The 12,759-nt window shown below is 38.3% G+C and overlaps 1 protein-coding gene across 2 annotated transcripts in view; it reads right to left on the bottom strand.

The window, feature by feature from the left end:
- Window positions 1-7,478: 7,478 nt before the first annotated feature.
- The window catches only part of SMYD3 (SET and MYND domain containing 3), a 352,490-nt gene continuing 347,209 nt past the window's right edge, over window positions 7,479-12,759 (bottom strand). The window contains exon 12 of one of the 2 annotated variants that reach the window (XM_058165279.1): window positions 7,479-7,979. In XM_058165279.1, coding sequence (XP_058021262.1) covers window positions 7,878-7,979 — 102 coding nt within the window. In that variant the 3' untranslated portion in view covers window positions 7,479-7,877. The remainder of the gene's footprint in view (window positions 7,980-12,759) is intronic. The other variant, XM_058165289.1, reaches the window with a different exon arrangement.

The following is a 12,759-nucleotide window of genomic DNA, read 5'->3' as shown; positions in this document are numbered from 1 at the left end:
AAAGAATGCAATTAATTTTTTCGTAAAGTGCAGATAGCCACATGGGCTGTGGAAAGAAGGTGAATGAGTCTGAGAAAAGTTGTCATGATTTTGCTATAACAAGGACTAGACAAGGAAATCTTGTCAAATGAATTATCAATTTATAATGTTTACAACTGCATAGATTCCATAGGATGAAAAATTACTTTAATTAAAGCAATCAACATGTTACAAAAATAGCCTGCTTTGCAGACATATTATTCAGCCTGGATAAGCCAAAAAAGAGCAAAGTAGGGATGTTAACCCGAAAGGATTATTGTATAATTTTAGATATAATATTTAAAGATATAAGGCACTCTCAGCACAGGCACAAATTGTCACAATTGTGTGGAAAGCAGCCCACATAATGTGATTAATTTGAAATTAAGTTAATGAACGTAGTAACAGGAGAGTGTTCCTCAACTGATCCAGGTGTTTAGTTTACTACAGGATAATTTCAATGTTTTCCTCAGCCAACTTTTCTTAAATGTGTTTCCGCAGTGCACCAACTTCCCAATGCATAGAAGCTATGTTAGAAATTACAGATGCAACATGGCTATTCTTGTTCTGGATGGCCTCCAGGTCTTTTATAAGAGATCTTTGATTATGCAATCTATTCTTGTGCATAATAAGGAACAAATATAGATTGGACATTCTTGCGAGCTCTAACCCAACACCTAAAATTAAAAGAAAGTGTCTAAAAATATTTTATAATCGGTATTAATATGCTTGTTGAACTGCTGCATTGAAGGGGCAAGACAGAATGAGTATATCCATAAGCTTTTATATACCAGGTTTATGGCTCTATTTGTGATCTTTATAAAGCTATACTCAGCTTCAGATCTTCTTTACAATTTTTTACCCCATCTGACAAGTCTTCGGGGAAAGCAAAATTGTATCGTATTAGCTTAGCAGAAAACCCTGTATTTTGTATTGTGGGTTGATTATACGCCACTAAGTCAGCATTGAGCTTTAGGAATGACACAGATTTTCTCCAGAATAATCTCTTTCCAGTCTGGCCCCCTTAGGTATTCTAGGCATGCACCCATCCCAGTGTAACTGAGTTCATCCACATCACTACTAGTTGTCTCCAAATATATTAATAACGCTCAGTGTTAGCCTACTTATTCATTAGAAACTATAATTTTATTCTAGCAGCTTGGACAATTTTCATCCTGTTGCCATCAATTTTTAGAGAAGTTTGTTGAGTATCAGATCACATGGTGTCCGTAGAGAACTTTGGAAGAAATACATTATCTGGATCCTTTCCAGATAGATTTCAATATGGGGCTGAAAGGGTTGTGGTTGACTCCTGGCAGGCCTTGATACAGATAATCCTTGCTTTTCTTGATATTCAGCAGCTTTTGTTACCACTGAACCTTCTGGACCAACTTCAGGATTTCGGGTACTTCCTCAGGGATTGGTTCCAATCAGTGTTGATAGGAAGGGAGAGAAAGAACCTGCAGCTTCCACTGTGTGGACTGCTTCAGGGATCGACATTCTCCCCATTCCTAGTCAATTTCTACAGGACACTACTGAGTGAATTTATCCAATGGCACAGAGTGCAACATTGTCAGTACACAGGTGATACTTAGCTGTACATCTCCACTGTGACCTGGCCAAGTTATAACATGGAGGTTCTGCTCTTCTATATAAGCAAAGATCTAGTGTGGCTATGAACAGGAAGCAGAATATGGACAAAGGAAACAAAAAGAAAAACACCATCATATGACCAAGTGTAATGGTAGATGGGAAAGACTTTGGGAGACAAAGACCTGCTGCCAGATAAGAGATGGCATAGCCTGCAGTTGTATTACAGGCAGAGAGAGAGAGATTCAGAAGGCACCCATCCTATCTTCACACACTGTAACAGAGATAGGTGATTTGTATGCGCAGACTTGCAAAATTCTGTTAAGGTAGCCTTACAATAAAATAGCAGTAGCTCATCTGGTTATGTTTTCTGTCTGGTCTGCTAAGAAATGCTGACACCAAGCCAGAAAATCTTTTTCAGGTGATGTTATTGCTGACAAGCCGTATCAGAGCTTTGCTGCCACTCTCCAATCTTGCAACAAATCAATTTTTCTGGCTTTTGACTCCCTTGGTTTTCACTGATATTAGCCTGACGTGAATATGAAAGAAACTGTCAGATGAAATTGTGTGTCTGTAAAACTTCTGTGTGAGCAGGAAAAAAGTTATGTGAAGTGCAGGCAAATCTTTTACCTAGTTTCACGGCAGTTTAAAACAATGAATTATACCACTTACACAAAGGATCTAGACACTTGTTCCTGGAATTGACATACGATTCAGTGAAGTCTGTGAACAAGACGTAATTTGACAATCTTCTGATCTTATATTCAAATTATAGTTATGCCATTATTGTTTTCATTGTTAAATATTGTTTTATATATTTGTGTGTGATTTCTTTCTCTATTTTTGCTTACTACGCATTGCCCAGCAATCTAATAATCAGGGAGATACCAAAATCCTGTAACACAAACAAGCAAAAAGGTCTGGCATCAGATTTTTATCAAATAACCTAAAATCCATTTTCCCAGAATCAAATAATGCAATTTTAATGCTTGTGTTCCCTTGGAGGGTGATGCATCTAAGGTGAGACAAACATAAATTTCAGTCATTACAATAGTACAGGATGTTGCTTCAATGAATGCCAAACCAAGATGGAGGCAGAAATGCAATCTGTTGTCCTTTGCTCCTCAGACACTGTGCTAGGCATAACTGGTATGTATGTATGGCTACTACCAGTAATATGCAGATGAGTGTATGTGTGTGTGTGTGTGTGTATAGATAGCTAACAGCTGATGATAGTTAGATAGATAGATAGATAGATAGATAGATAGATAGATAGATAGATAGATAGATAGACAGACAGACAGACAGACAGACAGACAGACAGACAGACAGACAGACAGACAGAAAGATAGATAGATAGATAGATAGATGATAGCTAGAAGATATAGTTAGATGAGAGCTATAGATAAAAACCAACCAAATTCTCAGTGGTGTCATTTGAAAAACTAAGTATGCCCTTAAATAAACTCCCTAAATACTGTAGCTATCAGAACTTCAAATAAATTAATTGTGGCTGGCCTGAGGGTACATATCAACTAGGAGAATATTTTAGGTATAAATAGCTTTTTTCCACATATGAAATTCATGTAAAGAATGTCTGATCCTTCATTCTTTTTAATGTTTTCTAAATAGACTAACTGCAACTTACTTATCCTTTAAAAATCTTTCAATATTTTGCACCTATCTGGATCTTGACATAGGAAGAAGTCCTTTCCCTCTCCTTGGATTGATTCACCCTCATTTATTTAACTCTCACTGAATTATGTAGCCCCATTTTGGAGAAAAGCACAATGCACATCTACTCTGCAGCTCTACAGCACTTACTGTCCATAAATTAATCTGGCCAACAAATAACTCTCAAATAAAAATAAATGCCCTTTCCATTTACGGCTGCTGCTGAGAAAAGCACAAAAAAACCCATAATCAATGGAAAGTAATACAAAAGGTGTGAAGCTTGGATGACCTCCATACAAGAAACAAGCTGACAGCCTATGAAAGCCAGACCTGCAGTTCAGCACATGTTACTCAATCAGAACCAATGGGAGGGGATGATGTCTAATTTAATTTATTTCATTTCCGACACTGTAAGAGGAGAGGTATATTAAAATGAGAATGATAACACTTTTTTAGACTAAAAATCACCCACCTTCCTTAGAGTCCTATATTTATCTGTGTATTTATCTGTGTAGCTGATGAACTGTGGTTCAAAAGGGATTATGCCTTTTAATCAAATTGGTTAGTCTGAAAAGATGCTACTAGATTCCTTCTGATTTTTGTTTTGTGGATTAGCAGTTATCTTCAAGGAAACTTCTGAACTGCATGAGGGAGTACAGCATTTCACAAATGCAAATCCCATAACAGATCTGTCCCCTTCTCCCCATGCAGATTTCTAGAAGTGTAGAAAGTAAGATGAACTTCATCGAGAGATGTGGAAATCACATATTACCAAGGCAAAGAGGCTGAAGCTGTTCCAAGTCCACATTTGGAAACAGCTCAGTCAGATACCTTCTTAATTCACTATAATATAAGGAGGAGGAGGTACAGCATAATCAGGTTTGCAAGATTGTGTTGTTATATAACCAATCTCAATAAAACTAATTTTAGCTTTCCTTTCGAGTCGATTTCCTGGAGTGGTCTACATAGTTAAGGAATTCAAGAAGACTGCATTGTCTATATGTAGAGTAGGAAAGTTATCGGCACAAAATGTTCTTACTTCTCTCAGAACCTCTCCAAAGCAGGGGTGAAATGCTACCGGTTCTGACCAGTTTGGCCGAACCGGTAGCAATGGCAGCAGGTGGATAGGAGAACCGGTAGCAATGGCGGCGCAAGGCTTCGCCCACCTGCCCAGTCATCATTATTTCCTGGTTTTAACCAGGAAGTTACCTGTTTTTACCCTCTGCGCATGCACAGAAGGGTTTGTGCATGTGCAGAGGGTCCGTGGGGTGGGTGCACTTTGGAACAGGTAGGGAAGGTAAGTAGATTTCACCCCTGCTCCAAAGTATGTATGTTAACTGCATAGAGGTAGTCTTCAACTTATAACACAATTATGACCAGAATTTCCATTGCTAAGTAAGGTTGTTGTTAAGTGAGTTATGCATGATTTTATGACTTTTCACCATGATTGTTAAGTGAATCACTACAGTTGTTAAGTAAATCATGCAGTCATTAAGTAAATCTGGCTTTCCCTATTGACTTTTCTTGTTGGAATCAGTTGAGAAGGTCACAAACAATGATCACAAGAATGTTGCAATCATTGTAAATACATGCTGGTTGCAAATGCCCAAATTGTGATCATTTAATTGTGCGAACACTGTGATAGACCGGTTAGAAGTCACTTTTTTCTTTGCCATTGTAACTTTGATTGCTAAACGAATGGTTGTAAGTTGAGGACTAAATGTACATGCAATTATCTGCATGTCAATGTTGTGGCTCCGGCCCCCGAGCCTGTCCTCATGGAGCAGGATGACTCTGAGTGTGAGGGGGAGGAGCTGACAAGGCCTCCCTCTCCCGGACCCTCCTCCTCCTCCCTGGCAACGCCCCAAGCGCTAGCTGCTGAGGATCAATCCTGGATCGACCCGAGGCAGCGACGAAGAGATAAGCGTGCGCAGCACAGGAAGAGGTGTGGCAGGCTCAGAGAGTGCTGAGTCACAGAGCCACACCCCACAGGGGATAAAAGTGGGTGGAGCTGCCATTGGGCTTTGTGACAGACAAAAAACTACCCAGCATGTGTTGCAGCTCGGTCGCTCGGGAGTTAAAGGCCTTTCTTTCCTGTAAGCTTGGCAACGGGACTTGGACACGAGTGCTTTTATCTCTGTCCGAGATAAAGACTTCAGAACTTAGCAGGCCGCTGCACGGTCACTGCCAAGTCTTGTGCTTCCTACAGAAGAATCAGGTCTGTGTCAATAAAAGGACTGTGAAACTTGCGTTTCTCCGTGAAGTGGGAGGGGGGACAGAGCAGTCAAGTGCAGTCATACACAACCCAATTTGGGTTTTTCTCCTAATAATGTTTATTGTGCTAAAAAGAAATATGCTTATGATGGGGTGACTGACATAACCCAGTCTTTGATTGCATTCTGCTCTGCAGCCAGAAGAGCCATGCTATGTTGGGCCAGGGAAGTACATGAAACTTTCTTTGCTGTAACTCACTCAAAAGTTCAGAAGAGTTTATACTCCTGTATTGGCATCCTGTGAGTTGCCATTCTGAATTATGTCCAGAATGCTCATTTCCCCTGAAATGTATTTTCACTGTATTGTCATCAATGCTTTCAAGTTACTGATTGAATGGACATGACATTTAAGAATTAAAAAATTAAGGCTCCTGAAATTTCACTCCTGTCATAAAGTTGTAACCCTTCCAAGAACTGATTGTTGGGAACTTTTGAACAGCCTGATACTTGAGTGAGAATCTTGAGCCATCTTGCTCAGCAACATCAATGCTAACAATCTCTACAGGGTTTCTGGCAGGAATTTTTCCTGATGCTCCTGGAAATGCCAGGAAATTGAACCTAGGACTTCCCACACGCAAAGCATGTCTTTGACTAATGAGCTAAAGCCTTCTTTTCAGAGGACTGAAACTTAAGTGAGCAGATTTTGTCTGGCAGATTTGAAGTGTGCATTTTAAGTGAGAAAATGGATGGGGGAAGGCGGAGGGGAGAGGAGGGGAAGAAAGTACATAGCAATGTTCTTGTTTAAAGCAAGCAATGATCTGCCTTCAGAACATGCATTTTACACTGCAGTTTCCAGGATGTGTTGGACATTCTTCTGAATCTAAGATTCAGTTTCTAGTCATGTACAATGTCAAGTTCAGTAACAGGATTGTTCAATACAAAAAACTCCGCTATGAGAATCTCTACTCTCCTGAAGATTTGCTTCAAGTCAAATCTAGAAAGAACATTGTTCGGAATACAGTGGTTTTTCCTACCGGTTCGCCCCGGATCGGGTGAACCGGTAGCAGCAGGAGGCTCCGCCCACCTGCCCGGATATCTCTGCACATGCGCAGAAGCGTCACATGTGTGCACCCACGAGCAAACCAGTAGCGACCAAAATTGAAACCCACTACTGTCAGAATAGGAATCATGCAGGTATTTTCTTCCATCTGGTAAAACTAGCCCATTTTTTCCAAAATAAATGAATATAAAATTTGTTGGACAAAATGGACAAAATTGGACAATAATGCAAGACTGAGAACATAGTGTTGGAAAGACAAATTTACACAATTATAGGTATACTTATTCAAAAAGAAAAAGAAAAACTTCCCCATTTAATGCAATGTCTGCTGTTGGAAACATACAGAGAATTGTTATTGTTGTTGGCTGATTGAGAACTTTTGTATCTGGGGGCATAACGTTACTGCAGTATTACAAGATGGGAAGAACACAAATGATTCAGGAATAAACTGATTCTGTTGATTTATCGGCCTCCCTTCCTCTCTCTCTCCTCCTTCTCTGATGCCGATACATCACTCAGGGCAGAATCACTCAGAACAGCTAACAAATGACAATGTTAGAAGTTTGTATCTCAACTGTATCTGCCATTTCCCTGATTAATAATCTAACAATAAGTATGTTATGCAGCAAATATGCATGGATTATGGAATGCTAGGAAACTGAGTTCTAGTCCTGCCTTAGGCATGAATGCCACCTGGGTGTCTTTGGTCCAATCACTCTCTCAACCACCTAATAGAGTTGTTGTGGGAAAACAGGAGAAGGAAAAATTAGGTATGTTCATCATGTTGAGTTATTTATAAAAAACAATAAAAGTGGGATAAAAATAAATCTAAAATAAAACAAATAACTGCATACCTGGAAATGACAACACTTCGAATAAGAGGGAGAAATTTAGTTTAGGACAAAAAGACACTGATGAAACTAAATTCAAATACTTGCAATGTGTTTGGATGTATGATTTTTAATTTATACCAATCTAATAATGCACTTACACAAACCAGCACTTCCTATATTTCAATTACAATCAAATTGTAGCTTGGAATTTTCCTGATGTCTTTTCAACCCACTTCTCAGCAGGAAGCAGGTCCTGCTGGAATTACTGACTGTTGAAAATTTTCATTGGTAGAATTAGCAAAAGTAATAATGCGCAGCTTACATAACAAAACCACCAGACTATTTTTTTTTGCAGTGTTCAGATCAAAGGAAATCTACTCAATATATATGATGATTTTACTGCCAGATGTTTGGTTGAGAAAGATACATGTTTTCTTCAGAGTCTCCTTTTTGTTGTCCTTCTGCTAGGTTGTGTCTTGCCCATCATCTTTATTTTAATAGCATGCTGGCCTCCACCTCTTCTTTAAGTATCATCAGGTTCTGCATGAGGCTGTGCTCTGTCCCATGAGTCACTTTCATAAGATCGTAAGTCTGAAATGCAGAAGAAATACAGAAGTAAAACATTCTGTTATCCTTGATGGTATGCCTCTGAATATCTCCATCTGGAATATTTTATTTCTAAAAAAAAAACAATTCGCAACTTTGCTAGCTATTGTCACTTCAGCTTGTCTCTTTATATATTCTATAACAATGCAAGTTTTTTTCTGCCAGTTTATCCAGATTGCTATGGAATTCGCTGTTTTGAATGTTCGTTGCTTGGCCTCCATACATTTATATATATGTATATGTATATGTGTATGTATATATATATATTTTTTTTTTCTGAGGTTTTCGCGATGTTTGTATGTAGGTCTTTGGTTATTCGGGTTTTCTCCCGCGTAAAATTGGAAGTGTCTTGGCGGCGTTTCGACGAAGTCTCATTCGTCATCTTCAGGCTTCAGCTTCGTGCTTCTGGGAGCAATGTGTGACTGCAGCTGTTTCTTCCTTTTTAACTGCTAGTGGGTTAGTCTGCTAGTCCTTTTTAACTGCTAGTCCTTTTTAACTGCTTCTTCCCTGGTCCAACAACTCAAAGCCACAGGACACGATATTGACTTTAAAAAGACCAGAACTATCGCCAAAATTGCACTTTAACAACAGAATAATCAGAGAAGCCATCAAGATAGAAAAACGCCCACACAGCATGAACAAACGAGATGATACCTCCCGCCTACCAGCCATTTGGAAACCCGCCCTTATTGACAAACGAGTCCCTAACATGAGGAATGACACCAGACCCACACTCACGAGGTCCACACAGGATGTCACCACCACACATCCACCCAGAAAGCAGACCCAAACCCACACTGATCATGAAGCACGACCAAGGACCAGAAGCCAGACCGCAGCTGCAACATTAGCCATATCAAACCCCTCCAATCCATACATGCAGCAGACTGACACCCGCTATGAACATGTAGCACGACCACGAACACGAAGCCAAACAACAGCAATGCAGCTCACCAGCTCAAATCCCCCTGCAACTCAGACTAATCTGAGCACAACCAAGCCCCCACCCAAACAGGACACACTCCCAGCCAATCAGAGCACACAAAAAAACACCATCCAATCAGAGCACAGCCAAGCTCCCACCCAATCAGTTCAAACCCCCACTAGCAGTTAAAAAGGAAGAAACAGCTGCAGTCACACATTGCTCCCAGAAGCACGAAGCTGAAGCCTGAAGATGACGAATGAGACTTCGTCGAAACGTCGCCAAGACACTTCCAATTTTATGCGGGAGAAAACCCGAATAACGAAAGACCTACATATATATATATACTTATACCTCCTAATATTTACTCATATATATGTTTATATACTATATAATCTTTTTATATGATGTTGTGACAAAATAAATAAATAAATAAAATGCCATGTGATTTGGGATACGTTTAGGTTAAACATATGTGCACCTTTCCAGATAACTCAGTTTAGTAGTATAAAGAGCAGCATTATGGAATTGGCCCTGCTGTGTTTTTCCTCCATGATCTGGAAAAGGTTTCAGTTAGCGTTGAGATCTATAGAATGAACAGTGCCAAATAATGAAAGAACTTAACTATGAGCTACCATGAGCAAACAAATAGGATACTCAGCGTAATATCAAAAACCACACTGCTTCTCTCTCCAAGAATATAAAACTCATTAGGGAATTGATAAGGAAGTGCAAGTAAAAGCCCAGCACATTCATTTATGGCTAATTTGCATTTGGATTGAACAGGATACCTAACATCAGAGACACATGTAGTGGTATGCAAATATGCCTCCCTTCTGCTCAGTCATGATGAAAGGAGAAAGCAAAGTCCATCCTGCTAATGGGCTTCAAAGCAAAGGCCAGGATATTGAGGAAATTGTTTCGGTTTCTACTTTATCCCTCAATTACATGAAGGCTTCTTAGAGATGCCAAGGAAGGCTACATTCATTTTATTTACATCACACATACAGTAACTAATGCATGGGGCAAGCGGGAAGAAACCAGTTCAAATAGAATCTATTTGGAAAGGGATGCTTGTCATTCTGGGGCAGATACATCTAGGTTATGTCCCTTTATAGCAGGGAACTAATATAGGTGGAATATACATGCTTTGTGGTAAGACCGTAAGAGATCAGTGTCTCAGCAGAGGACTTACTGCATTCTTATAAATTTTCAATCATTTTTAATAGTCTTGGCATATTGTATGATATAAAATTCTTGGAGGCTAGACTTCTTCCTGATTCCCTCAATTTTTCTGTACACTTTGCAGAGGTTTTTTTTTTAAAGGGTCTTACTTGTATCGAAACATAAAATCTGCCCTTTGTCTGTGTTTTGGAGCACCAAAGTAATCTTTTGAAGTTTGAAAAATTATAATTAAAATATCTTTAACTGTAGGGAGTCTTTGTAGGTTACAGTTCAGTGTAGGACTTATGAAGATAAACCCAAGATAAAAAGTAGTTTAATCTTCAGAAGGTGTGCTAGGAATCTATTTGTCTTATCACAGGCAAAACTAGACTGCAACATTGACATGGACAGATGCAGTGAAATAATCACTTAGTAATACCATGTCAGACTCAGAATTCAACAATTCTATCAAATGAAACTACTAGATGTCAAAATCAATTAAATTTGAAAGAAATAACAGTTATGAAATAACATGAAATTAACCAAAAACGTTATTTTTAATTATAACACTTTATCACAGATATTTACACCTCAAAATCAGCTTTCAAGAATATCATTATTTTTAGTATTATTACTACTATTATACTGAATCAATCTGCTGAAGCAAGAATGCATCTTCACTGAAGATTATGGACTGTAATCTGTCATGTAAAGGTTATGCTACCATAGATACCGCTAAATGAGCATCTATGCCAAAGGTAGCATTGGAATTTCAATCTTGCAATTAGTAGTCTAGCATCTTAACCTCTAAACTACTTTGGCAATTACTTGAAAAAACTCTTGTATATATATATGCGTACATCTGTGTGCATGTGCGCATATATATACATGTAAGAAGTGTATGGCTTAATGCTGCTAATTCTTAAATGATGTATTTTTTATTTTATTTATTTGTCAAGCATATATAAGATAACAGGTAAAAGTATAAACATAATTTGAATACATGAAAAGAGTAAGTAAAAAGGAATATTAGGACAGGGACGGTAGGCCTGCTGGTGTGCTCGTGCACGCCCCTTACAGACCTCTTAGGAATGGGGTGAGGTCAACAGTAGACAGTTTAAGGTTAAAGTTTTGGGGAAGAAACTACAGAGTGAGGTAGTGCATTGGAGGCATTGACCAGTCTGTTACTGAAGTCATATTTTCTGCAATCGAGTTTGGAGCGGTTTACCTTGAGTTTGAATCTATTATTTGCTCATGTATTGTTGTGGTTGAAGCTAAAGTAGTCATTGACAGGTAGGACATTGTGGCAGATAATTTTATGTACTATGCTTAGGCCAGACTGAAGTTGGTGTAGTTCTAAGTTGTCTAAGCCGAAAATTTGGAGTCTGGTGGCATAAGGTATTTTGTTACGGGTAGAGAGGAATGGAGGACTCTTCTCGTAAAATATCCCTGGACTCTCTCTATTGTATTTATGTCTGATATGTAGTGCGGATTCCAGACAGATGAGCTGTATTCTAGAATTGGTCTAGCAAATGTTTTGTATGCTCTAGTTAGTAGTACAATATTACCAAAGAAGCTAGGCAAGATTAGGTTAACAACTCTTAATGCATTTCTGGCAATGTTGTTACAGTAGGCTTTGGCACTTAGATCTTTAGAAATGATTATTTCTAATGGGGAAGAAAACACCTCATCTTAAGCTCAGTGACAGAAAGGCCAGAAGCCTAATAAATAAGACAGAAGCATAAAAAGAATTTGATAACAATTGTTCAATCTCAGATAAATAAAGCATTATAATAGTTTAGTTGAATTTTAGAAACTTTTTTTTCCACATCCTTAAACAGGAAACTGGAACTTAAACTACAATATGTGAAACTTTACAAAGAATCAGCTGGGAATTACATAAGGCAGCTGTCACAGAGCTATGTAACTCGAGCAAATATATTTTATATATACAATGACATTTTCAGAAGGTCTTGTACATTTTATAAATCTATCACAAATTTAGGAGAAACTCCAAATAAGGAGCAGCCAGCTGAGTCAGGTTCAGGTCGCCATGCAATGAATTTATATATATAGGACACCCTTCATGTGCAACCAACATGCTTTATGCCACATAAGTAAAATCTTATCTCTTTCTCTCCCCAAATGCGTTTTAAAGTTTAAATAAGATAATAGATTTAATTACCTATGGTAACTTACAGTATTTTTCCACAGGAAGTTATTTTGTTTAAGTACTTCCACAGATTTGGTTTAGAATGCTATTGAGCTGAATAAATTGTTAACAAAATAAATCATCATCACTGGAAAACGTGCTGCTTTCAGAAACAAGTTAGTTACTAATGTATTTCCTTTCAATAATGATGAGCAGATTATGTATATAAAATTTATCGCTATTCTGAACTGGCTTGCAAATAATTCATATGAAGACACTTCCTCCAGTCAGTTCTTTTAATAATACACATTCTTTGCAGCGGTCAGCTCTGAATTAAATGCACTCACGACTTAATGCACCCAGATTTTGATTGTCCTTTTTATTTTTTTCATCCACATTCCATCCCAAATATTTCAAGTGAGTTTCAGAATTCTTACTTAGTTCATGATCAAAGGAAGCATTTCCACTACTATTTACCTTGCCTTTCCCGGTCAGTGAGATGCAGAACATGATCAATATTTTAAAAG

Source organism: Ahaetulla prasina, chromosome 1 (assembly GCF_028640845.1).
Source record: "Ahaetulla prasina isolate Xishuangbanna chromosome 1, ASM2864084v1, whole genome shotgun sequence".
NCBI lineage: Eukaryota > Metazoa > Chordata > Lepidosauria > Squamata > Colubridae > Ahaetulla > Ahaetulla prasina.
The sequence above is the reverse complement of the archived record's forward strand: the minus strand, read 5'-3'. Positions and strand labels throughout refer to the sequence as shown.